Here is a 26,745-nt window from a genome sequence, read left to right as displayed (position 1 = left end):
GTGATGAGCTTTTCATCCCAGTCACCATGTTATCTGGGTGGCATACCTCGTACGTTACAAATGCACCAAGTTATACTCTCTACAACTGCAACTTTTGATGATATAAAATAGATCGGCCACTCAGGAAGATTTAACGCTAAATGCAGATATTCCCTCTTCAGGCATGAGAAGAGGGATAACTCTCCCCCCCTTTTTTTTTTCTTCAGTGGCTTCACAAAATTTCCCGAGATAACTGCTACAGCAACTTCTGGGTGGACTTCGCGTAGCCGGATGCAGTAGATGTAAACATTCCAGAAAGTATACGCGGTCGGCTAATTTTGTGTGCTAACTATACAGGGCTAGATTGGTCACGGCCATTTCGAGTGAATTTATGTCCCAGGAGGAGTCGGTCTTGGTTGGGCTGATAAGCGCGAGGTCGCGGGATCGAATCCCGGCCACGGTGGCCGCATTTCGACGGGGGCGAAATGTAGAAAACAGCTGTGCACTTAGATTTAGGTGCACGTTAAAGAGCCCTAGGTGGTCCAAATTAATCCGGCGTCCCCCACTACAGTGTGCCTCATAATCGCATGGTAAGTTTGGGCACGTAAAACCTCATAGTTTTTTTTTTTTTCTTGGTGTCCTGTGATCGGAGTAGCCCACAGCCATTACAGCAGTACTCTCGTAGCGGTGCTTTCCAACGTCACTTTCCCTTTTGCAAATGCCTCACTCTTTCTCTTGTCTCCCTCCCCGTACCGCCTCGCAGGGGCCTTCAAACTGTACGACGTCGACAACGACGGATTCATCACAAGAGACGAGATGTACAACATCGTAGATGCCATCTATCAGATGCTGGTAAGGAAGGAGTGTCGGCCTATAGGAGGCCTCGCTCCTTGTTCTTTCTTCGCCGCAGCCAAACCCTAGCCACCCGTCGTTAGTCATCGTCGCGGAGAGCCGCCGCTCGTTTGATTCGCGCAACAAATGCGCCATCGTTAATCACACGTCGCCGCCGCTACCGGTGGCCTCCTAATAGCCGTCGTCCGGTGGTAACCGTGGTCTTCCCATGCAGTGCACGCAGACTGACCGGCGTTCGCGTCTCGCCCTGCCTTCTGTGTACAAAAGACATGGGGGAAGGTCACCCCGACTATGTGCTTTGGGATGACAGACGTGGCCGTGGCTGGCTCACTGGCCATTTTCATTGCTGTGTTATATAATTGCTTCGGAGTGCAGCATAATCCTAAAAGGCAGAACGAAGGCATTCGAACTGCTGTTGCTACAAATTGTTGCCCCCGGGTTTACCGATGAGTCAAGGTCGGCGTTATTTTTTTTTCGGTACAAACTGCTGCTACAACTAGTGCTATATGGCGTCTCGAAATGCGCGATTGTGCCATCCATATCCGTTTCCTTGAGCTTTGATAAAGCGTTGCTGATATACAATAAAAACAAGTCCATCTTTTTTATAAAGGATGGAGAGGCGGGCGTGATTTTCAGAACCGCATAACGTGATACGCCAGCTAATTAAAAAAAAAGTTGCAGTGGCTTAGCTCGGCTATGCCAGGATATACGTAGCGTTAGCAAAGGTTCAGCTGATTATTCTTAGCTTTCCTGGTTGTCTCCTACGCTCAACCGCTAATTGCCAGGCAACTACTTCGGGATCCGATGAGTCAAGCTTCTCCGTTCTTCCTGCGCTGTTGAGCAGCATTTGCGCTCTCCTTCTCCATGGCTATACCACACTGGCAAACGCCAGTCAGAAGCGCAGCGGCTCCAGCGCAGTGTCAGACGGCGACTGCACAGCGAGCGCGCGCCGGCGCCAGTGCGTCTACCACGGCTACGACGTCACTCCTCTGGAATGCGCAGACCGGCGGCGGTGAGTCGCGCGCGGCGGCGGCGGAGTGCGCGAGAGGTGCCGGCTCCGGTGGTTCCGGTGCGCAAGCCGTGTGACATCACTGATCCTTGCGCATGCGCAGCACGGCTCTTGATGTGCCGCGCGAAACGGGCTTGGCTAGGCCAGTGTAGCTAACGCTGCAAAAATAATTCCTAAGGACGTAGCCGTAGCAACGATATTTATGGAGTTCCAAATCGTTCAGAGTTGTGTAGAAAAGCCGAACTTTTCATTTGCACGCAGCGCACTCTCACAAACGCCAGAAATGGCTGCTTGTCTCATCCGGATAACTGGGTATGGCACAAGCTTTACTACAAACTGAATCCGTCTTGATTGAATATATGTTGTTTTCTACGTCTAGCACCACAGCCTACCACCGTGATCTTTCACTAATCACCGAGCTCGACGGAACTGGACATAAACGTTCTACATTGCTAAGTACGGAAAATACTTAGTAACGGCTAAGGATGCGGCTTAACCGAAAATCGCCCAAGTGATTGGTTTCAAGCCGCCGAAGGCCGACATCACCGCCTTGACTTGGTCCTGTGCGCGAAAAGCCCCAGATGCTCAGCCGATGGAAAATGCCTAGTTACTGAGCACGAGACTGCCAGACGACATTCAGAGTGCAAGACGCAGGAAAACGGTCGAGCACTATACCCACTCAAAAGGCGTGGGCAGTGCTCTACCTCTTAGTGCGACCACCGGCAAGAACTCCAAATAATCGGCATCGCTTCTGGCGTCACTCCGCTTAGAGCAGCTGTGCCAGAGGCGAAATAGCAGCAGAAAATTTCGGCCCACGTCTTGCCGCGGTCGTGTGGCGCACGCTAGCATACAGGGATAAGCCGTCGACCTTCACTGCAGCGATTCGGAGTGCAGCGCGCGGCTCAGTCGCCAAGCGATCGGCCAGCGTTGGTCCAAGAGTAGCTCGTATGCGACTAGCGTAGCGACCAAGAGCAGAACACAACGAAACCGGCACGCCCATAGCCACGCGTCGGTGGCCGCAGTCGGCGGCCTTAATTCCCGCCGCCCACTTTCCGGAAGCGTTGGCGAAAAAAAAAAAAAACGAATAGGCAAACGCGCGAATTTCAGAAAGGCAGCAAGCAGCTCGTCAGCGATGTGTCGTCTCCTCAAGCGAAAGAAAGCTGGGAAGGGAACCGAGCCTCAAGCTAAAGAAGGCCGGAAAGAGAACCGAGACATCAACCAGGGATACTAATCTGGAGGCTGTCAATTTCCGCCTTAACGTTGGAGTCGCCATCTTGTTATCTCTGGTTGCCTCGGGAGGGCCTATACGGCCTCTCTGATTGGCTCAAAGCGTACACGTGGTGCAGTTTGACAGTGTCTAGAATAGCACCCCAGGAGTAAGTGAAAAAGAGAGGGAGGAATGGGACGCGAAGTGTAGGGAGATCATCCTGAAGACAAGCATTCAATTTTCTGCCGTGGACTCGGGGAAAGGATTAAGAGAGATATATATCCATATATAAAGAAGGCAGGGATGTTAACCAGTCAAGAGTCCGGTTGGCTATAAGAGTGTCAGAAAGCGAAGGAGCACAAAAGCTGCCGATTTCAGCAACGCGATCCAGTGTGCCTAAAATACGTGGACTACAAAAGGCAAAATCAACATTTGGGACTCTCTTGGACTCGCATTGGTTGTAGACCAAGAGAAAGTCGTGAAAGCTTTTACCGGAAACCTGACCTTCGTCTTAAATAAAAAGCAAGTGACATTGCCGATTGCCTTAAGACAAAAAATAGTAAAGAAAGAATAAATGAACAAAGTATTTCATTTCGAAAAGAATGGTTTGCGGCCTAACTGCGGAAAGGGATATAGCTTAAAGGATGGCAGAAGAGGGATGGTACTGGGAATCCGGGAGCAAGAATTAATAGATTGCTTTAAGGATTTAAAAAGATTGCTTTAAGGAATTAAGGATTTTCTAGGGGGTTTATGCAAGGTATTGTGTGATTACCGCACGCCGTAAATGTTTTCATGACCGCAGATTATTTCATATTCCAGTATAGTTCAAAATAAACGCTGTTAAAAAAAAAAGAAAGGAAAAAAGCTCTGCCTTACGATTTGAGGTTAGCGCAGTTCATGATTGTAATATTTAGGGCAGTTATCTGTTTTTATTTATAATAATGGTTAAGATAATGATATTTTCTACTTCACCACAGTTTTATTATTAGGAAACCACTGGTTACCTTAATTACTTTAACATGTCAAGTTTTAAATCACTCTCCGGCCGCGGAATGCATAATCCGATGTGGATAGAGTGCGAAAAAAAATTCACCGATGGTTAGGATACTGCCTAATGCGAAGTTTGAGCGCAGCCCTTTATGTGTTTTGAATTCCACTGGTCGCGACACCCATTTTGCAGAAAGAGTGTGTGAACACGTCAACGCGTGGCTCGCGCAAAGTGCACTCTAGTGGCGGCGGCGCAGGCGGAGTTGTGCATGCACAGTGGGTCCGAAGCCCAATGCCGCGCTTAGTTTCCATATATGGCATCGGCGGACGCGCTCGCCGCAAGCCTTAGTAATGACGTCATCGGCGACTGCGTGAAGGCGCACGCTACTAGGCCCCATCTCGTAGCGTATCCTCCATCTCGTAGCGGGTCGCCGCCGTGCAGCACGTTTCTTCGTGCGGCACGGCGCTTTCCTCCTCACCGTTTTGCCATATTCTCCTCCTTTGCTTTTCTCCCCACACTCTCTTCGCTATTGCCGTCTTTCATCCTCCGTTCCGCTCGTTCGTTCTGCCCGTTACGCCGACGCTCAACGCAGGAACGGGTGCCTAAGAGCGGCGCTCTAAAATGCATGTGCGAGAGAGAGAAAGAGAAATGGAGTGGCAAAGGCCGGGAGGGTTAACCGGAAGGGCTTCTTTTTCGCTGCACTGCACTGGGGGAAAGGTAAAGAGGAAATAAATACGGAAAGAATAGTGGTGAGATAAAGCACCCACACGAAAAACATAATAGGCCTCTAATAGGCCATTACTTTCCTCCCAACCATTACTGATGTTGCACAAATACGGTAAATTGGACAAACTGGCCTCGCTCTTTCAGGGCGTCCTCTGCAGCCCTTAGCATGCTGTTTATCTTCTCGAACACCAGCTTTGCAAAACTTTCGTCGGTAATATTCCCTCGCTTCCTTGTGACTACACCAGCAGCGACACTGAAAACGCGCTCGAAGTGTGGGCTGGGTGTAAGGGCGGTGTTGTAACGTACGAACACTTTGCGCACAAGACTGCGGCTACTCAATGCCGCGTTGGTCGCGTCAGGATCCTCTATGAAGCGCAGTGCGTGCTTAATTACTGCTTGGGCTCGGAGAAGGCACTCCAGGTATGGCCGCCGATGAAAAGTCGAAAAAAAAATCATCCGCAGGTGATTCCCTGGCGTCGACGTCCACAGTGGCCATCGCTATCGAGCTATAGCAGCGCTCATAGAGTTTCCTAGTGCAATTACTAGAGAGTGAACTCTGCCGCTACGATCTTTCAGCCACCGTGGGAACGATGGATTAGTACCGATCTTCGTGCTTGGGGCTTCAGACGCGTTCTTGTGGCTTCGTTTATTACGCTTTACCTGGGCCTCAACAGGAGCAAATTTCAAAGCAGTTTATCCGTTTTTTTTAAATATAGAAAGCAATAAGACTTTCCAAACATGCACAATCGCTGGTATGTACAGTGGTTCCGCTTGTCCCCGCGTTCGTGGCGTAATGGTTTCAATATCGGGATTCTGCGCTTAAGAATCCTGCCGTTGGACAGTTTTGATAATGTTTACTTAAATTATTTAAAACGTCTAGTACTTTCTAAAACATGCTCACTTTGCAATGTCACGAAGCCATTTAAAGCCAGAAGGACGAAGTTTAGGCAAATCCACGTGCTACCCATAATTCCCATGCTGGAAGGACTGCCCTGCTTGGAGCTCCTGGCCGTAGACACTCGAGCTAGAGCTCCCTCTAGTAATTCTGTGAAACTGTATGGCAGCGCCGGTTCAAATCATCAGCCACCATCAGCAGGAGCGTTAGGACGATGAAACAAATTGAGCGCCCAGGTTTGCCTGACTGAGCATGCTAGCACATCCGCGAGGCTGCCGTATACGGCACGACAGCGAGCGTTCTATTGTAGTTCTCGTCAAATTCAAAGACTTCTCGCGTCAATAAAGCAACTCGTTACCGGTAATTGGTTACTGAAAAAATTTCAATCACAGTGAGTGTTACAGACAGCAAATTAATCGATAAATTACACAATTGCCAAACAATGTAAATAACTACATGCAATTCGCTATACGCACAAGTCTGGGATGTTGCCTGATGACACCGCACGATAGGGTCGATGACGGCGGCATAACTCAAAGGACGGGCAGCATGTTTTCTGGGCAGCATATCTATCGGTCGTCTATTCTAAGTAATGTATTCGTGTAAGGGATTTATTCTAAGATAGGCGTGTGTGTGTAGGAGGCGAGAAGAGGGAACGTTAATCGCGCGACCAAGTCGCGAACGGAAGTGAGAGGGCCGTTTTTTTGGCAAATGATGAAATATCGCTTGCGCAGTGCGCTACCGTAAGCGAGCACGTGGTCTCCCCGACTCCCAATTCCTCAGATCACGTTCATTTGCAACGGCTTTCGGTAAGCGACGTGTTGCGATGAGAGCATGGCAGCGAACACGCTGTTGAACCTAATGAGTTCAGATCGCTGGAACTTGTTCCAAAACGTCTTGCGGGATAACTGAAGTGCCTGCATCAGACAAATTTCTGTGCTCTGAATTGGTTTACCCTCCCTTTATACGTTCGCATTCAAGTACTACATGAAGCATGGCGACAGGAAGTGAGCATGGTGTACAAATAACATCGGGACCACAACAATGCGGTGTGGTCCTTTCTGATCATCGTGTATAATGTGATGTTCACTCTTTCGTTCGTACCTAACGATTATCGCAGCTTACGCTTTAGCGACCCGCCATGGTGGCTTAGCGGATATGCATGTAGTGGTTCCGCCTACGATGTGAAAGTTGGATTCCTGACCGTGCTTTTTAGGTGCGCCTACTTAAAGCACTCCAGGTGATGAAACTTCATCCGGAGCTCTCCCCTACAGCGTCTCAATAAACCACTGTGCAGTTTTGGGGCATCGAACCCCAGAGCTTACATTACGCAGTATAAGACGTCATCTAATACCCGGGGAGTGAAAAATCGTGAGAAAAGAAAGAACGAATTAAAACAGAAAAATAGAACAACCAAGCCTCGGAAAGGCGAGGAGCGCGCACGTTATGTATAAGTTTTTCAGGATTCGCGCGAGCGTGTGTGTCGATTCGTGCGTGCAGTATGTGGAGCCCTTTTTTTTGGCACGCCATCAGGGGCCGTCGAAGCACAGTGGCGAATACGGCGGCCGACATGCAATAGTGCAGTGGCCTGCTCACGTTTGTCTTACACACGCAGCTGTGCTATTATAAGGAGAAAACTCCAAGAGTTTCCGCGAAATCCGGCGGCGACGACAGTGCCCGCCGTGCGAGCTCGAAGTATACCTATATATATTATGCGCTCCCTTTCTATACGCTGGCGAACAAAACGCGAGTCGGCTTCGCTAACCGCGTGGAAGAGGCATGTCCATGGCATCGGCATGTTCCACGCATGCAATGCTTCAGCTGTCGCCATAAGATTTCGTTCAGACGACTTCAGTGAAACACTACTGCAGTTTTATACCGTTAAAACGTTATCAGTTGAAGTAAGGCATTCATTTCTGACCAAGAAACCATCGGTTATCTCTATCGTAAATTAGCTTCCTTATCAACCGTGATACAGTGGTCTGTTGTACTCACGCCACATCTACTTTCGATAAAGTTTGACGAGAAAGAGGAAAAAGTATGGGGAGAGGAGTGAAATGCAGGTACGTCAGCCAGTCGGCGGCACTCCCGGTTTGCTATCCTACGCTTGGGGAAGGGGCTTAAGTTATGAAAAAAAAAAGAAAGACCACTGAGGGGGTGCGTTCACCCGGAAGTACATAGAGGTTCACTGCAGCAATGCACGTGTAGCATTGTCAGCTTGTGACGCATGAGGCCACTGTTCAAGGACCTTTGTGACCGAGAGTGATCTTGAGTCGAGGGGATCAAACGTGGTAGGGAGGAGAAAGCGCATCTGCATCTGCGGGGACAGACGCAGATGTGATGTTCGATGGACTACTCACACTCGCAGCTGTCGCATGAAGGTGTTCCCTCCATCCGAATGTCAAAGTATACATATAGATCACAGCAGTGAATGCGACTTATGCGCGCCGTCCACACATACAACCACGTCAATGTCTTCCGTGTAAAACTACGGAGATCAGTGCACGTTTTGGCAACGGAGCAATGAAGAAGAATAGTCGCGCTGTTTCGAAGACGTACAGACTAAAGTGCTCGTATACGTTTGCTTTTTAAAGCTACAGAATCATGTTCATGGTATTTAGTGTAAACGACTGGCGCGTGCATTTTCAAAGCGCTTAAATTGCCGGGAAGACGCTGTCCGGTGGTTATTGGTCGGCGCTCTGTCATTCCTCCGTACTTGGGAAAATAGGGAAATGACAGATGCGCACGTATGGGCCTTCCGCAGTAGGTAACAAACATCAGAAATCGGGACTGTTTTCATATTTGATGCGAAACGCCGCTGGAATATGTGCCTGCGCCATTAATGAAACCGTTTTCGAAAGTGGCCTACGCCCTGGATTGCGCTCACCCGAATGCATTACAAAAAGCTTGAAAAACACAGTTCCATCGTCTGTATGTCGTGCAGCTCCGCGCGAAAGACGCCGGAGGCTTGACCTTTACGATATTTTTTTTACAAATTCTTGAGGAAACAGCGAGAAGGGTGGGAGCAGAAGTGTTTCGATTTTTGGTCATATAACGATCGTATCAAGACGACAGACAACGAACGCAAGCAACTATAGCTTATGAGAAGTTCACTTTTTATTTAATTGCACTGTTAATTAACTGCACGTTTGAGACAATCCTACTGTTCCTAATATAGAGAAATGGAAACCAAAGTAGGTGGGAGGCGATCACACAAGAGAGAGAGAGAAGTCAAAAGCGAAAGGCAGAGTTTAACCAGGCTGGCCCGGTAGGCCACCCTTGTACTGGGGAAAGGGGATTCAAAGATTGGAAAGGAGAAAGAAGTTCAAACTTTGCACTGTACACACACACACACAATCAAGGGTTTATTGTTGAGTTAATCACAAGCGGTCATATAGGCTGGCACATTTAATGAAACGCAGTAGCGTTTTTGTGGCTTTGTACATAGCAGACACACGAGGCCATGGTCCCAAGATCTTCTCTGGTGTTAAAGGCCTGTCATATAAGTGCCCTAAAGCTGCCCGAAGGGCCGTCCTCTCAGCTTCCTATGTCGGTCAGTCACGCAGGAGATGTTTGATCGTTTGTTCTACGCTACATGTGCTGCAGTTGGCACTATCCACCATTCCAATTAGGAATGAGTAGGCGTTCGCAAAGGAAACTCCCAGTCACAGGTGGCACAGTAAAATTTCTTCCCGTCTAGCAAAACAGGGTAAAAGTTGTAATCTCATACGTGGGTCCATGTCATATAGGCGCCAGTTGTTGAACTCCGGTGTATTACATTTTCTTAGAGTAATAATATGGACAAGACCGCGGAGCTGCCGCGCTGCATCCGTTCTCGACAATGGTATCGATGTATCTTCACATTCTCCATATGCCTCGCGCACACCTTTGTCAGCACTTTCATTTCCAATGGTGTTGCAGTACCCAGGTAGCCACTGAAATATTGTCACGGTGCCACGAGAAGGACAATGAAGACGATCACCTACAAGACGAAAAAATATGATGTAGTGTGGCTAACCTAACGTCCCGCCATACTGGTTGTACCGGCCATATCTTCTGCAGAGTAAACATGGTCCCATTTAACCTTTTATTTTTGTCAGTTTCATTTTTGGTGGAGGTGCGGGGTATTGCACAAAACGGAACTTCGCAACGGGCTTGTTCTTGACCGTTCTACCATGCTGACAACGACCAGGCCACTGGGTCAAGCACGGCGTCAGCACCCGGCGCACCCGGGCCGTCAGCATCTGCGACGCTGCAACCGTCAGTCGTCTTGACGCATCCGCGCGACCCCTGCACCTGCTCTGGTAACGGCACCGACATAGTCGACATCGAAGAATGGCTTTGTATATATGAACGCATGGCTGCACACAACCGATGGGACCCGACAGTGATGCTCGCAAATCTTCTCTTCTACCTCCAGGGACCAACACGCACCTGGTATGACACACATGAGGAATAGCTGACCAGCTGGGACGTATGCAAGCAAAAACTTGGCGACCTGTTCGGCAAGTTCGCTGGTCGCAAGTGCGCCGCTGCGAAAGACTTATCCTGTCGGGCTCAAACAGCTACCGAGTCGTACGTTGCGTACCTCATTGATGTCCTAGCTCTTTGCCGCCGCGTTGATTCAATTATGTCCGAGGCTAACAGAGTGAGGCACATTCTGAAAGGTATCGCCGATGATCCGTTTAACTTGCTCGTTTTTTAAAGACTGCTCGACGGTAGACGAAATTATTCGTGAGTGCAGACGTTTCGAAGACGCAAGGAGCTGGCGCACCATGTGCACCGGTCAGTTCGTGCGGCTTCCCAACACCGCCGCTACGTCGTCGTGCGAAGCCGCTCATTCGGCCCTTCAGTTGTCCACTACGGATAGCGTGGTCCGAATTGTGCGGCGCCACATCGAGGCTGCGTCGCCATCTTCTTTCGCGCGCCCTTCTGAGGATACTCAATCGACCATCTCCCTCATCCAGGCAGTTGTCCGCGAAGAACTGGCAAACGCAGGAATTCAACCCGTGTGCTCCATAACACGCCCTCCGCTTAGCCCTGCCCCTCTTCATCGACCTCCACCGGCGTTTCGACGCTATCGAGATCCGGCCCTATGGCGAACACCTGACGACAAGCCCCATATGCTTCCATTGTAGCGGCGTGGGGCACATTTCTCGCTGTTGCCGTTATCGTCAACCCTCGGTTTCACGCTCCCCGTTTTACTACCGCCATAATGACAACCAGCGCCAGCCATATGATGCTCCAAATGACCCTTCATACCGTGACCACGGTCCTCCTGCCTCCCCCAGACGCTCGAGCCGTTCGCCGTCGCCGCACGATCGTCGGTCCTGCTTGCCCCTGCCCCGTCGTTTTTCATCGCCGCACCCTTCTGTTCGCTCATACCCGGAAAACTGACGGATGCAGCTCCCGGAGGTGACGCTGCATTGAACTCTTGACCTGCAAATCCTCTCTTTACATTGCCGACAGATCAGAACCTAATCGCCGTGGAAGTTGATGCCCTACTTGTCACTGCCCTGATCGACACCGGCGCACACATCTCGGTCATGAGTGGTGATCTCCGGAAGCGGCTCAAGAAAGTGCTCATTCCTGCCGAGTCCCGCGTCGTACGGGTCGCTGATGGGGGAACTCCTGCTGTGCTGGGAATGTGTGCCGCTCGTGTCAGCGTCGCCGGTCGTCACACATCTGTATTGTTTCATGTACTTGACCATTGCCCTCACGACATGATCCTTGGCCTTGATTTTTTATCTTCCCACTCAGCTATAATTGACTGCTCGGCTGGTGTAGTCAAACTTTAGTTCCCTGATGTTACCGACCTTACCGGCACCGTGCCGATCCTGCTCTGTTCCGCCGACTTTGTTCATCTATTTCCGTAGGCACTGACCTGTATGACTGCTGTGCCTAACCCCTGTGTACTGGGTGGTGACTATGTCGTCACTTCCTGTGTGAGTGCCGTACTTTCGCACGGCGTGTCGTTTCCTCACACCGTAGAGACCATACCAGCTAACATAGCTTACCTGCCGCTCATGAATTTCGGATTCTGCCCTCAGGTACTACCCAAAGGGATCTCTCTCGCCACACTGTTGCCGTCGCACGAGTACGACCTTTCTTCGCTCTCGCCTCATTCGTCTTCCTGCAACTCTTCAGCCACCTGCAATGCTCATTCCGCAATGTCGCCTCCAGCGCACTATTTCAGCCCCCATTTCAATAATTTTTCATGGCCTCTGTCCACCGCTTGATGGTAATGTAATCGTATATCTGCCATTAATTGTTCGTGTAGGCCGCGACGCAGAGCTGATAAGAGAGATTGCAGAGCTTCCTTTGAAAAACAAAATGTAGCCAAGCGCTTTGGTGACTGCTGATGCGCATAAAGCCCTGCGCTACGGAGGGTGACAAGTTCGAACCCTGTCGGTGTTGTGTCGTGGCTGATCGTGAACTATACTTGCAGATTGACGTCGACGGAATAATCACCGCACCCGTGGAGCTAGTTAAAGTCGAAGAGCCATATGTATAATTATGAACTCGATTGGAGTAGGAATCATGCAGTAGATTTAGGGTGGCTTGGCTCAGGGCGCAAGTTGGCAAGTCGGACGTCTTTCCAACTCCTGGAATGGAAAACCGCACTTGGCGGCTGCCGGAGACACCACAAAGGACAAGGTGATATCCTGCTGGAGGCGTGAAATCGGATGGACGAGAGCATCGGTATAGGAGGCTACAGTGCTCGAAAATGTGGCTTCTGCTTTACTTTCCGAAAGAGAGGCGAGGCGTTGAGACTACAGTCGGGAAATATGTCGAAGATGAGTTCTAAGCCTGTCTGTGGCGTATGTCACCTCTGAACCCACGACCTCCGCATGACGCGTGTGATGTTCTTCCAGTTCAGCTTTTTGGCGATGGCTGTACCTGCATCCACTTTTCTTAGGTTCCCCTGTTGTAGAGATGTATGTGCGACGAGGCGCTGATAATTTTAGGCGGTGACACCCGAGGCCATGTCCACGGACGTGAAATATTCGTTAAGCTACAGGTGTCACGTAGTAGGTGTGGAACACAAGACGATCGTTGAGAGGAAGAAATTGAGCCGTGCCCTAATGTCTTGCCATGCAGAAAAAAAATACCCAGGGCCGCTCAAAGAAACATTTCACGTACCACTTCAAAGTTTTATGTAGCGCTTGAAAGAGGGATACTTGGTGGGAGGACAATGACGATAACAACATATCGCCAACGACGACAACACGATGACGACACAGCGAACAACGTCGCGGTAGCTCACAGATGAGATGAGAGCTTATGTTGATTTTTTAGCTCGTCAAAGTTTCTGTTCTTATTACCTTCCTTCCAAAGAAACATGATGGTATACGTGATAAATGCCACGAAAGCTGGAAGAAGTAACTCATAAGAGGTATCGCTGAAAAACGCGCCGTCACGCTCCATCTCTGCCTGCAGAAACTGTTGTTTTCCACCTTTTCGCGTATCTTGGCTAACGGCTGTGCTGCTGCCGCAGGCGCTCATCACCTCATGATGGTAATGTCTGGAATTACCTACGACTGTAAGGAAACACTTGACGAGTTCTGTAAAGGCCTACTCAATCACAAATTAAGCGTACATGCGTAAACAACTTCTCCGAATTACCTATTATGCTGTATACCTAGATGCCATAACCAGCATGTCGCATAATGGAAATATGGCTGCTTGGTGTGCAAAAGCAACTACCCTGCGTCTGAGGTGTATATACATTGGGAAGCACAGAGCGCAAATTAGTGAATAGTTTTGAACGATTCGAGGCATTAGCGAGCGCCGTAATTCCACGAAAAAAAAAAAAACATATTTCATTACACCGCGCAAAATACGGTGAAATGTAGTAGGTGCTTAAAACCAACTGTGAATTTCTTCTAGTTATATATATGTTTTTCCAGGGACGCCGCGTCTGAGGTGTATATACATTGGGAAGCACAGAGTGCAAATTAGTGAATAGTTTTGAACGATTCGAAGCATTAGCGAGCGTCGTAATTCCACGAAAAAAAAAAACTGATTTGATTACATCGCGCAAAATACGGTGAAATGTAGTACGTGCTTAAAACCAACGGCGAACTTCATCTAGTTATATATATGTTTTTGCTAGGACGTAGGTATAACGGCAACCACGAGCAATAAAAGCCTTTGTATTTGTTTCTCAAAAGGGAAGGAATACCGTAACCTATCAGGCCATATAATGTGATTGGTTTACATCCAGCCCAAAATGTATCTGAAGGATCTACGTAAAAGTAAGGAGACCTACATAGTTTGTGGAAAACAGCTGCGTAATGTTTCAAAAATACTGCCTCGCGCGATGTATTTTATTACGTATTATTGCGCTGAAAAAAAATATTGAAATATATGGTGCGTTCCGGAGATAACGTGCGATATTTTTTGCCACGGAGAGCCGACGGAGGAGTGCCATGCCTGCGTTATATTTTTCCTGTATCACTTCTCTGTAAGTACTCACCAAGCGGAATTCCATCATCCTGGCTCAATGTTTTTACTGGGTTGCCTCTTGAATTGCCAACTTGTTCAGCCTTTCTTGATCAGGGTAAAGCAGATCGTAGTGTATTATACCTGGTCTTTGTGCATACACTCTAAGCACGATAAGATTTATAAAAGTGAATATTTAATGATTCTATATTTCACAAGAAACGGCGGCGTTCTTTACCTTAAATATTAGTAGCAACCATGCAGGCTTGGATTTTTGCGTACCTTTGTTAGGTCTATCTAAAGGTAACGTAAATGCTGCTCAAGCATATACATTGACAACATACACTTTAGCGTTAAGAGCGAGGCTACGTGCATGCATGCTTCGACACGACACCTGGAGCCGCTGTTACCAATGGTAACATTTATGTCGCCTTCAGGCCAGGGGAAGAATACTCGAGACATGCGAGCTTTAACTCATATTATCATTATTTAGGATAAAGAGCGCCACTTACCCATAAAATGTGAAAATCTGTGCTTTTATAATGTTACCGGGTTTCAGTGTACTCACTTGTGCCGCTATGTGATTATATATTTTTTAATTCTCTTTAATTACCATTTGAAGCTCATTAGTGACTTCCATCTACACTATATTTGTTTATTTATTTATTCATTTCAGAACGTTATAGTTCCAAATTGGCTCCAAATTTGGCCCTAGCAGGAGTGGATAATGGTCACTAACAATAAGAGCAATTCATTCTATACAGTGATAGATGCTTGTACAGTGGTCAGCGATTGAAACGCCATACTCGGAGCGCATGGCTGCCAACGCTTCTTGCGCCACCGCTGAGGGCTGGGGACACCAAGCTAATTAATTGCGGTATATACGATGAAGGCTAGATCATTTGTGACGCCGTGTGGTTGCATCTGGTCCCCCAGCCATCACACAGGGCTCCCCCGGTGGCTCAAAAAGGGCCGGCTGCCACGGGATAGGAGTATGGCGTTTCAATCGCTCAGCGCTGTACGCAATAAGGAATTCGGTCAGATAAGAACTTATTTATTCAAACAGAACGCAAAATTAAGCGATTGTTAGGTGCTTATTCAATTTACTTACATGCGCTACGCAAAAATGAAATAGCAAGGTGCGTATATATTATGCAAACTGAAACACAGAGCAAACAGCAAAATAGGAGAGCGTAATTCTTAAGTGCTGAAAAATTGTTCAAGAGTCTGAAGTATGTCATCTGTATTGAATATGTCGTGAGCCAATGAGTTCTAGTGAGTTGCTCGCGTGAAAAAGGAGTGTTTGAAAGCATTAGTGGGTGCAAAAGTGGGAGTTCACCCATAAGGATGATGGTGTCTTGTAGGTCACGTTGACGATGGCTGCAGATGGATGATAGGATTGCATTTCAAAATACCAGTTTGCAAGTTATGCAGAAATTCTATGCTAACTAGTTTCCTACGTGATTATAAAGAAGGTATGTTATTCGATTTCCTTAATTAGATTGGAGAATCACAACTGGAATAACAGTTATCTGTAAATCTAACAAGTTTCCTGAATTTTTAAAAACAATTATCGATGTCGTTGTAAGCCTGCTGCTAGAAGCGCTAGCTAGTTTTTACGCTGCCATGCGACCGGGCTAATTCCTCTGGAACAGCGCTTTCGCGAACTACCGTTATCTCTGCCCCCGTATCCACTATCGCCTTCATAGTCATGCCCTTACAATTGACAGCTACACACAACAAGCGGTCGCTCGCGGACGTGCTATCTAGCGAGACACGGGCGGTGAGCCTCTCTGGCTGCTCCTGCTGGGCAGCCGTCAGTGCCAGCCTTTCGCGAATACGCGGACAATTTGGCCTAATATGCCCGGACGACCCGCATTCAAAACAGACTGTTGGCCTCTGCTGTTTTGCATTTGGGTACGGAGACTTAGGTTTCGTCGTGTGTCCACGGTGCGATCCTAACCCACTGCTGTTACGGCTCTCAGTTGCCTTTTCCGGGCCCTTCCCGCTGGCGTCACGTGATTGCCCCTTAGGTACGTCTACGTGACCATGGGCGCCTTCAAAGGTTTGTAGCAGTCTAGCGCTTTCCGTGGACTCCGGAGGCCAACGAGGCGTTCGAAGGTCTGAAAAGTGTCCCTGTGCAATGCCGTCGAACTAGCCACTCCGGACTCAAGCAAACCATTTTGGCTCTTCACCGATGCCTCCGCGATTGCTGTAGGGCGCCTGTCTAGCACAGATGACCGACGAGGGCACAGAATGCCCCATCGCTTTTGCCAGCCACCGCTTCTCGCCCACTCAGATGAGGTGGTCTACGATTGAGCGCGAAGCATTTGGCGTAATTTGGGGCCTCAAAAAATTCGATACATGGGTATTTGGCGCGAAAATATTCGTGGTATCCGACCATAACCCACTTGCGTACCTCACCCAGTCCGCGCCACAGGGCGCAAAGCTGACACGTTGGGCATTAGCGCTGCAGCGGTATGATGTAGTGGTGCGACACAGAAAAGGGATCGCACATGCTAACGCAGACGCTCTTTCGCGCCTGACGAACCACTGCTGGGGGGAGGTTATAGAAGACAGGGGACCCGCAGTGACAGACAGTGGTGGAGAGGGAGCGAGTGCAGTGTGATGTGATATGACGCGAATAACTTGCTGACGACGGACAAGGAACTCATGCGTTCATATTTTCTGTGCGGACATTATACTTTTAGTGCGTTAATTTATTGAGTGTCATCTTGTAAGCTGCATGATCTACATTTATGTTCTTGCCCCATCACTACAGCCTTGTAGGATGGTCACTGCTGTTGTCAGGGGAAGAGCTCTGTAGCATCAGTGAAATGTTTGCCATTTGTTTCGGTCATGTGTTGTTTTCTTGTGTTTTTGTTTAGTTGGTTCCTTGTAGCGTGTGCTTTCTAGCCGTGTTCTTGTGATTGATTATTTTGCCGGGGCTGTGTTTTTTGAGAGGGATTTTTATGTACTGCATGACATGTCGCGCGTATGAAGTGTTCCGTCAGCGTTAGAATTCAGCTGTTTTTTTTTTTTTTTGGTAAGCTAACTAGTGCATCTGTCATTTTTTTTTTCACCCCAGGTGTAGCACCTGTGACATGGTTAGTTCGGTAGGAAGGAGCTAACCGTAATAGTAGAATGTTTACGGCAGTTTTGTAGTTTTCCTGTCTTTGTGTTTTTTTAGCTGCTGTTTAATGGCAATGTTCCATGCAGCCGGCTTTTTCTTGTTTCGGCTGCGGCAACACTGTAGACAAGTTGTTGCCTAGTCTTGGGTGGGGGGGTGTAAGCCTGCTGCTAGAAGCGCTAGCTAGTTTAATTGCTGCTCCGAGGGCTTAAGATGGGTGTTTTTCTTCAACCTGGACTTTACTGTCGTCTTTAGTAAATGGGTCTCACTCAACACACGCATATTCTGGCTGAGACCGTATGGGTGGGTTATACGTAAGCAGCTTAACAGAAGAAGGACAATGTTCGAACTTGGGACGTGCAGAAGCGCAGATGTGATGAATGCGAGATGACCAAGGTAAACGGCTAGTGAAAGTAACACCGAGGTAATTAAAACTTTCAGCGGGGGTGAGATAAACATCGCTAAGTGAATAAACATACCTGAGGCACTGTTTTTTGTTTGTGATCTGCATGAAGACAGATTTTTTCCCGTGATTTTCCCCTTCATCTTCCAGTCAGAGCACCACTTCAACACAGCGTTAACGCTTTCATTTAAAACAAGTTGATCGTTTCTACATATAACCGGTTTGAAAAATAGGCAATTGTCTGCAAACAAACGAATATTGACACTCCGATGCACACAGTGCTCCGGTTTCACTCTCTTGCGAGGACACCAGAATTCACAGACACAGGACCAGAGTATTCGCCTTCAAAATCAACAAGGTGGGTCCGCATTTTGAGGTATGAGCGGATCCATTTAATTAAAGTGCCGAGAAGTCCAACATTTTTCAGCTTAGTGATTGGACAAGGATGAGAAACTATGTCGAATTACTTTTTTTTAATCTAAAAAAATGACGTCAACTTGACCGCCTTTTTCGATGACAGATGTGAAGGAAATGAACAGTAGAAATAAGCTGAATGGCTGTTAACCCTTTTTGAAAGTCAAGTCGAAAGGGTGAAAGCACGTCGCGCTCGTGAAGGTAATCTCTGATGTGATTTGAGAGGATATTTTCTCAAAGTTTGCATGACGAGCAGGTTAGGGAAATCGGTCTGTAGTTTTTTAGAAGCATACGATTACCTTTCTTTAAAAAAGAAAGAAAAAAAGACACGGTAGGACTCGGGCTCACCGCCAGTCCGAAAGAACATTGCCGCTTGAAATAGACGAACGAAAATGGATAAGAAGAAATCGGGCAAGTGATTCCGCATAACGGCGAAGGAAAACGTTACGTACGTTATTCTAGCCCACACGACGCTTTTGAGTCACGGTTTAGTACCATATGAAAAGCACCTTCATAAGTTATCAGTTCCGGATTTACGTGAGCCGCGCTTTTTGTGTGTGCGAACCGTTGTGCATCAGGAGTTCAAAATAGAGAATGAAAGTACAAATGAAATGCGGTAGCTATTTCTTTTCTATCCGTAAGCTTCTTTCGGTCAACTTTGATGTGGTCGATCATTTTACGTTCATTTGATTTGAGATAGTTCCAGAACTATCCCAAATCGTTTTTTTTTATATAAACTGTGGGAGTAATAACGTTGCGTACCGAGTCCAATGTCATGTGCAAGTATTTGCATCAGTTTGATGCACATTGAAGCATTATTTCTTTTCCTTCAGTAATGTTTAACTTTGCGTACCTGGTAAATTATGTCTCGAGTAATCGGCGGGTTTGTGCGAGCAGTAACCTTATTCATATTTGGATTCACATTAGTCATGGAATGATGACAAATAGATTTAAATTGATTCCACGGGTAATTAACATTGTTACCGGTAAATTTATCTAGAAAACGTTCAAGGAAATCAAGAAAGGATTCACCATTAGCTCTAGAGAAATATTTTGTTGCGATTCGTTTCTAGGAAACGGTAGCACCTGAACTGCCAAGCAGACATAAACATAACAAGTTTATGGTCTGACAAACCATCTTCTACTGTAACGGCCACGTCGGAGAATGATTTACTGTGGAAAACAACATCAAGAATTGGCGATGATTGTCCCTGTAACCACGTAGTGGTTTGAACTGCCTTTGCGAGAATGCAAGGGAACGTTGTGTCAAATATAATGGTGACTGAAGTCGAGGGCGAATAAATGGAGCACATCTCTTGAATTATCTTCATTTTTCTTTCTTCTTTTGTTGTTGCAGGACGTTGCATTACTCCTCTGGTTGCTTTGGTAACTCGTTGCGCCAGTGTAATCTCTCTTCGTTTTTTATGAAAGAACTGTATTCTACTTGCACACTTGCATGTCTTCCAACCAACGTCGTGATGTTGTTTAGTTCAGCTCATTTCCACACGAACAAAAGCGAACAAAGCTATTATGTCGCTACTGTTCAACAGTCCCTTCATTACAATCTTGTTTCTTAGTGGAACCAGAGTTCCTCTACATTTTTATCATTTGAGCATGATCTCTGTGATTTTTAACGTTCAATTTCATGTTATTTTTTTTCTTTAACTTTTTTTTGTGATGTCTTCTTTCTGCGCAGGGAAACCAGACGAAAGAAGCCGAACAAGAGGAATCCCCCCAGGAAAGAGTTGACAAGATATTCGACCAACTGGACAAAGTGAGCGTTCTTCTTACCAGCATAAGGCGGTTTTACGAGCTCATAAAGCCCGGCTTCTGTATCACGGCTTAAGAAGTGATTCTTCTTTACTGGGCAGCATTACCTTAATACGAACGGAAGGCTGGTGCCTTTGCAGCCACTGTAGATATAACCGCAACAAAATTAATAGCAGTAGCTCTGTCTGACAAACGTTTACCTCATAAAACGCTGATTAGACGATTACAAGAGCACCGCTAATCACTTTCATAATGCGGAGTGATCAGTTTTTTTAACCATCGAGTCCCCACTGTTGAAGCAATGTGTACAGAAATATCGAACGGCACCTACGGTAAGGCGTCTAATCAGCTTAACTTCTTCTTGGGCGAGTTGGTGTTTACCGAACATGACACTTAGTAGCGCAAAACTTTAAATTTATAAAACACAACAGTGAGAGGCCAGAGGAAAGATGAGACGATGGCTTCCTTTCCTCTCACCCCTCACTGTTGTCTTTTATTTCGAGTTTTGCGCTACTAAGTGTCATGTTCGATCTAAACAGCTGACATGACGTTTTTAAACGCAAGCGGGTTCTACGGGGTCATATTTATGGTGTTTTCCGGTGGGCGAACAGGAATATTTCAAAGCACTATCAAAAGCGCCTTCAAGAGGCCTTGTGTCATCCTCGGAGATCCCACCAAAACTGGCAGGGGCTTGGCGATAGCTGTCCTGTAACAGTTGTATGCTCTCATAATCGCCCAGGGGAGATCAGTCACGAATACTTATAATAAGATATACGCTTGTAGTGCGCACAAGGTTGTCCAATGCTAGATGAACTGTGACATAGAAAGATTCGAATCGGTTTCCTTTCTTTAAAATACTGCCTCTTAACTAAAATGACAGAGTATAGCTGCACTAAAGATGAGTTACAGGCAAAGGTGGAAGCTGTAGTCCGTACAGCGAATTAGATTGCGCTGATTGAGGTTTGAAAAGTCTGGGAAATAAGAAGTCACTCACTTGTCAATCTGCGGGCTCAGAACCTCAAAAATTGCACCAACAGAGGCGTCACGACGTAGTGTGTCTCACGGTGGGTTGGAGAGCGACGCCATGTTAAAACTATGGTCTAAGTACGCATAAAATATATTAATTATGCGGCAAGGCGGGTACAATTATCTATCTACAGGCGTTTTTTTTTTCTTTTTTTTCCTTTGAGTTAACAGAACTTTTAAAAAAATATCACCTGTGGTTGTTAGCGGGCATCACTGCATGAGAAACCACAGTAATTACCTGGCTAAATGCAAACTTGTATAAACATTTGAACTGATCGCCTTATAGTATTCAATTGAAAAATTGAAGCCAGTGAGTTCACAACGCATGCTCATTTGGAACAAATTTTTTAAGTAGCATCAGTTCTTAGATAAGCTCTTCCAATCTGGTCGCAAATTGCTGTATTGTTTTTGTTACTTTTTTAAAAGAATGCCTTTTTAGGCAGTGCAGGACATATCTAGCATGAACACCATAGCATTTCCTGTCGCATTTCGGACGAGGATATCTCGAAACTTACGCCAACTTCGAGATTCCTTCTAAATAGATTCCATAATTCGTGTCAACTTACCGCCTCTAAACTGTATGTATATTGCAATGGGGGCCGTAAAGTTATTTTTGAAAGGTAATAAAATTTATTATTTAGTGAAGCATGCATTTTGATTTCTTTTGTAAATAACGTCCCTCTTTTCATGGGCCAACAGACGGAAGAAAGTTGGGCTGTATACCTACCACAGCTACCCTCTAAAAATTTTGTCCAGAAAAAGGAAAAGAAAGAAACACTGGGGCTTAAGCTGGACAACTTAGGGAGCAAGCATACTTGCTTGCTAAATCTGTCCCGATCCGTTTCTCAATTTAGCTTGAAAAATAATTAGGGCTGGACGGAGGTACTTCGCGATGAGACATTAAGTTGGTGCGAAAGAACCAGCCATATACTAAGAAAAAGAAATGCGCCCCTTATATTTGGGCGTGGCGTTTTGTGCTCGGCCAAGCAGGGCTGTCACCAGCAGTGTGTGCGATTCTCACGGAATCGCAGCGCCCGCTACGGCAATGGCGTGTAATGGTCGCGGTGCACTAAAACGCACTCGGATATTGTGCGGCACCATTTTTTATCGTATATCCTCTTATGCGTGTTGAATCTGTATTTTGCCAAAAAAATAATAATAATCTAAACCCGAATGAAAAAGCGCCCGAGTGCTATTTTTTTTGTTTTGTTTTGCTCTTGTTAGTGTTGTTGTTCTTCCCTGCCTCTCTCTGGCGTCATTTCTTTTCCTCATTCTTATCTCGCTCCCTTTATCGCCTTCTCATCTCTTCCCACCCGCCTCCTTGCGCAGAACCACGACAACCGGCTGACGCTGGAGGAGTTCCGCGAGGGCTCCAAGCAGGATCCGAAGATTGTGCAAGCGCTATCTCTTTACGCTCCTTGACACAACCTCACAGCCAGTCAGTCCATGCTGGTCCAGCCTCCCACGTTCGAGCTCAACTACTCCCACATCCCGCCCATCTACTGAACACCTTTCACTTATGGAGTCCATGCTCTTTTCTTTCTTTTTTAGCTTCTGCTGTGTTTTGTGTCTGCTTCTCGATTTTGCACTCGTACTCTCTCTATATATGGTTTGCATGCGTTAAACCTATAAAACACAAGCGATACAGCGTGCTGGGAGGACAGATAATGTTAGTTGGCTTCGCGGCTGCGCCAGCAGGGTGTTTGGGTTCTGCATCAAGAACCTTAAAACGGTGCTAGTCGCCATTAAATCTGTAAGTGTTTCCTAGTCTGTTTTTTTTTACCTTTAGCATATAAATAACATGGGGTTTACAAGGCGACGACGACATGGCTGTCGCGGTCAGCAATTGGAATAAGTATTTAGTTTGCGTTACTGCTCACATTCAGAGTTCTACAGCTTAGATATGTAAATAAGCAGAAAATGATAGAGCCGATGCAGCGGCGGGCGCAAGGCTCCTAATTGCATGCCGGGTTACTGCACAAGTGTCTTTCAAGTATTCTTAGGGGGGTGCGAGTAAGTAGTACCAAGGTTCGTATTAAGTTCTCGCGATTCGTCTTTCAACAATTACAATTGGTAAACTTAACTGACCCGATATTATACCGCTAGGCTTTGTCTCAGTACGCTGATGCGTTCCTGTAGCATCGATTATTGATGATTGATGAAGATCTGTGGCCTATGAGAAGCGATACAAGAGCATCGAAGACAAACAAGTAAACGAGAAAGGCCCTTAACTTTCTCGTCTACTTGAGTTGTCATCTGTCGCCGCCCCCCCCAAAAAATAAAAAAATAAAAAATAAAAAAAGAAAACAGGAAATAATATCAATGCTGACCGTCTCATCCTTCTGGCACGCTGTATCCAGCAACTCTCCTTGCGCGCTTTTGACGTTCAGTTTTTCTGCCCCGTGACACCATTGAATCTGCTTTCGATGGCTTCCACCACGTAGTTTGCTGTGCAGAGAGTCGCTCACGCATTCTCGCACACCTCGCAAACGAGCGCTCTCTTTCAGGGTAAATGCATTACGGAGCGGTTCACCATGTCAGACTGAAGCTATTTTTTGAAGCCATCGGCTATACCGTGCGGCGCACTGGGGCACTACAAGTGCCCTCCAGTTTTTAAGCGATGAAAACTACGGTGAATCTATGCATTTTTTTATGGTTCTCGGAGCAGCTTCTCTCTTCCCCCCTCTCTCTCTACAACTCGTGCCAACCAGCTCCGTAGACGATTTCGCTAATTCATCGTTACCATGACTGTCACTCCGGTAGCGCCTGTATGCCTCCGGAAATTACACGTGGCACGCATCTAAGGTGCAAGGTTCCCGTTCTTTCCACACCACTGTATTTCACTCGCAGGCGTCGACTCACGGCACGCTGCTCCCATTCCATATCTGACAATCATCTGACGCCCCCCCCCCCCCCTGCCCCCCCCCCCCTCAAAAAAAAAAGAAACCCCTCAGGCACCCTGACACGATCCACGTAGCAGCCACCAACGGTAACATTTGTACCTAGACTAGCGGAGACCGAAATAATCTTACCTTTCGTCGCATCGGGCGCTCTTTCATGGTGAACGGTGAACGGCACAAATCGCTGACGTCATTATCCTGTGCGCCTCTCCCAGTTCCTTTAACGATATATATAACTTCAGTGCTGCACTTTGAACCTTTCAGTATTTCTCGACAATTATGTCTTCGTGTTGTTGTTCTTTCTTTTGTGCTCCTGCGGTCTTTCACGCATGTTTTCTTTGTGCCATCACCATCATCACATTTTCCGCGTAGTGCGAACGCTTTTCACGGGGCTAGGACTGGCGTTTTTCGACAACAGTGGACCAATGACAGACAAACAAAACAAAACATCTTGTTTTTTCTGCGCGCCGCTCGAAGCGGGCATATATACCTTAATGACTGACTGGCTGTTGAAGTGACAGTGTAAAGCTGCTAGCCGGAGAGATGATGATCTATAAACACTCTGACCAGACCCAACCGCGCGGCTGGAGCGCGCGCACACACACGTGCGTTGTTGGCAGGGGAAGCGGGGCCGTGTTCTTGCGTAGCCACGGGCGACGCATTAAACAAAACAAAAACAAAGCCAATCAAATAACCACCAGACTTCTGTACTTTCCGTCTCCCCTCCCTCGTGTTGCACGAGAAACCTTCGTTTCGTTGCTCTCCACGGAGAGACTGAAGAGCGCTGTACATAGAACGCGCGCGCGCACACACACACTCAAGCTATACCACGTACCGTATACTTTCCGCACTGGCGGCGAAACCAACTCCCGTCGGCAGATGATCGACTTGCGCCGAGAGGCTGCGTGTATTAACTGCACACTCATACGGGCCACCGCGCTTCAGCATGACCCAGAAGATTACAACCCGAAAACAATTTCTGCCTGTCGACTTTGTATACATCATTGCACAGTGTCGGTGTCCTTTCTGTGAAGGGTCACGTGGGGGCGACTGTTTTCTTTGTTTCTTGAGGACGATCTTTCGTCGCGCCCCTCTTTGTCTGCGTAGTGTTGTTGTGGTCGTTGCCAACGTTGCGCAGCTGCAAGCTGCAGCGGTTCTCCACGATGGTGTTTTCTTTCTTTTTTTTTTTTAATGGCACACCCGCGTACTTTTTGACTGACCACCTGTTGTACAGATGACTCGATACACCGCCGCCGTTGCGATCACGCGCGCACTCACTTTTGACCTGTTCAAGAAGAAAAGAAAAAAAAAATTGTCTTGAGATTTTGGACACCTTTTTTCCTTCATTTTTTTTTTGTAGCTTCCTTTTTCTGACGTCGGGTGCACAGCCTGAATACGTTTGTTGAGTGCACAAGGGAAAAGAAAAAAAGCCCCATATTCGTGAACAGTCTGGTTTTCTTTGACGTCCCGCGTTACTGGTTTTGACTACGTGCGCGATCCACGGCTCTACGCGATAAACAGTCAATTGTTTATCCAGTTTGGGTTAGTCTAAATTAAATGTTTTAATAATAGCTGTACGTTCTGCGCTCTGCTAGAAAATTATGTGGCACTAGAGCATAAGCTACGGCAAATACTCCTAATGCTTGAGACTGCTCGATACCATGCTGGAAACTGAGTATATAAGACACCCGCTAGGGAGGTACACGCGGCGCAGAGACACGTGATTGCGACGACTGATGTGATCCCTCGTATGATCGCAATTCTGATTGGCAGACTGCAGCTGTAGTTTCCACTCCAGTGGAACATTATTTGGAAGCAAAGTGTACTTAAAGTTGCAGCTTTAGCAACTCACTGAAAGCACCGTATTGTATTGGTTCTATCGCTCGTCGTATTCTATATCTTGCTATATAGGCAGGGGTTGAGGAGGTACCCATAGCCACTAACGTTACAGTCTTGGATAAACACGTGCTCCACCTATCGGGAGCAGACAAATTCAGCGTCGCCTTAGCTGCGCCGTTTGCTAGGCATTCACAGGCGTATAGCACGCGGTGGATGCAGTAGGTATCCATTTTGTGAAAATCAGTTAAGCCCGAAGTTGTCTGCCCCAAGTTCGACGCTTCTGCTCGGCATTTAAAGAAATCGCCTTGATTTCGAGAGAGACAGAAATGAATGTAAACCAATAACAAGGAAACAAAAAATAAACACAAAAATACTGACTGGCAATTCTTTTCAACGTTTTCAGGCGAAAGAGTTGTCTGCGGACAGCTTAGTTTTTAGTCGTTTCCGCTGAGTGGGCAAGTGAGGGAAAGAAAGGCTCGATTTGGAGCGGCTTAGGGACCACTCTGGGAGCACAGAGCATAAAGCACAGAACACATATAAACGAAGCAGTTGAAGCTTCATACAGTGTTTTACTGTGTCCGTTATCATTTCCTTTTTGTTAATCGCACTGCGAGCTAGTGTTTTATTCGTCATAACTTGATAAAAGTGCGTATCTCTCATGTGTAGCCCTATCGTATACAGTTTGCTTTCGTTGTCGAAAAGCAAAATCTTCTTCGTCGTTCCGCAGCAAGTCACTGCGCCTTTGCCAGACGAACTTATTCAGGCTTGCCAAAGACTCCCACTATTCGGCCCCATCGCTTCATGCATACACCCCTTTTACTGGCATGTCGTCCAACCTCCCTGCCCATAGCTCAACCACAGTTCCCCGGCCCATTTTTGCATAGCATGCATTTTTGTCGTACTTCAGGAAATCGTTTCCCAAGTGCGAAAAGGGTCTTCACGCAAACATTACTGTTGTAGAGATGCTCTTGTTTCTGTTCCTTGTTCTCCGCTTAGCCTCCACCAACATTGAATTTGTTCCCCCGTCATCTCGGAACCTCGCTGCTGACCGCTTTCTTTCAGCGAGAAACCGCGCTGACGAGCCGAAATGATAGTGATTACTATTTTGTGATTGACTCTTAGTGACGCGTGGAACGTTGCGTTCGCGCCTTCACGATGTCGA

General features: G+C 47.1%; 1 protein-coding gene across 1 annotated transcript in view; it reads left to right on the top strand.

The window, feature by feature from the left end:
- LOC119437246 (frequenin-1) overlaps positions 1 to 23,748 on the top strand; it is a 283,411-nt gene extending 259,663 nt beyond the window's left edge. The window contains exons 6-8 of the mRNA XM_037704287.2: positions 743 to 831; positions 19,745 to 19,822; positions 22,174 to 23,748. Coding sequence (XP_037560215.1) covers positions 743 to 831; positions 19,745 to 19,822; positions 22,174 to 22,266 — 260 coding nt within the window. The 3' untranslated portion in view covers positions 22,267 to 23,748. The remainder of the gene's footprint in view (positions 1 to 742; positions 832 to 19,744; positions 19,823 to 22,173) is intronic.
- Positions 23,749 to 26,745: the final 2,997 nt, after the last annotated feature.

The sequence above is a fragment of the Dermacentor silvarum genome, chromosome 1, assembly GCF_013339745.2.
Source record: "Dermacentor silvarum isolate Dsil-2018 chromosome 1, BIME_Dsil_1.4, whole genome shotgun sequence".
NCBI lineage: Eukaryota > Metazoa > Arthropoda > Arachnida > Ixodida > Ixodidae > Dermacentor > Dermacentor silvarum.
Note: the sequence above shows the minus strand (reverse complement) of the source record. Positions and strands in the feature narration are given on the sequence as shown.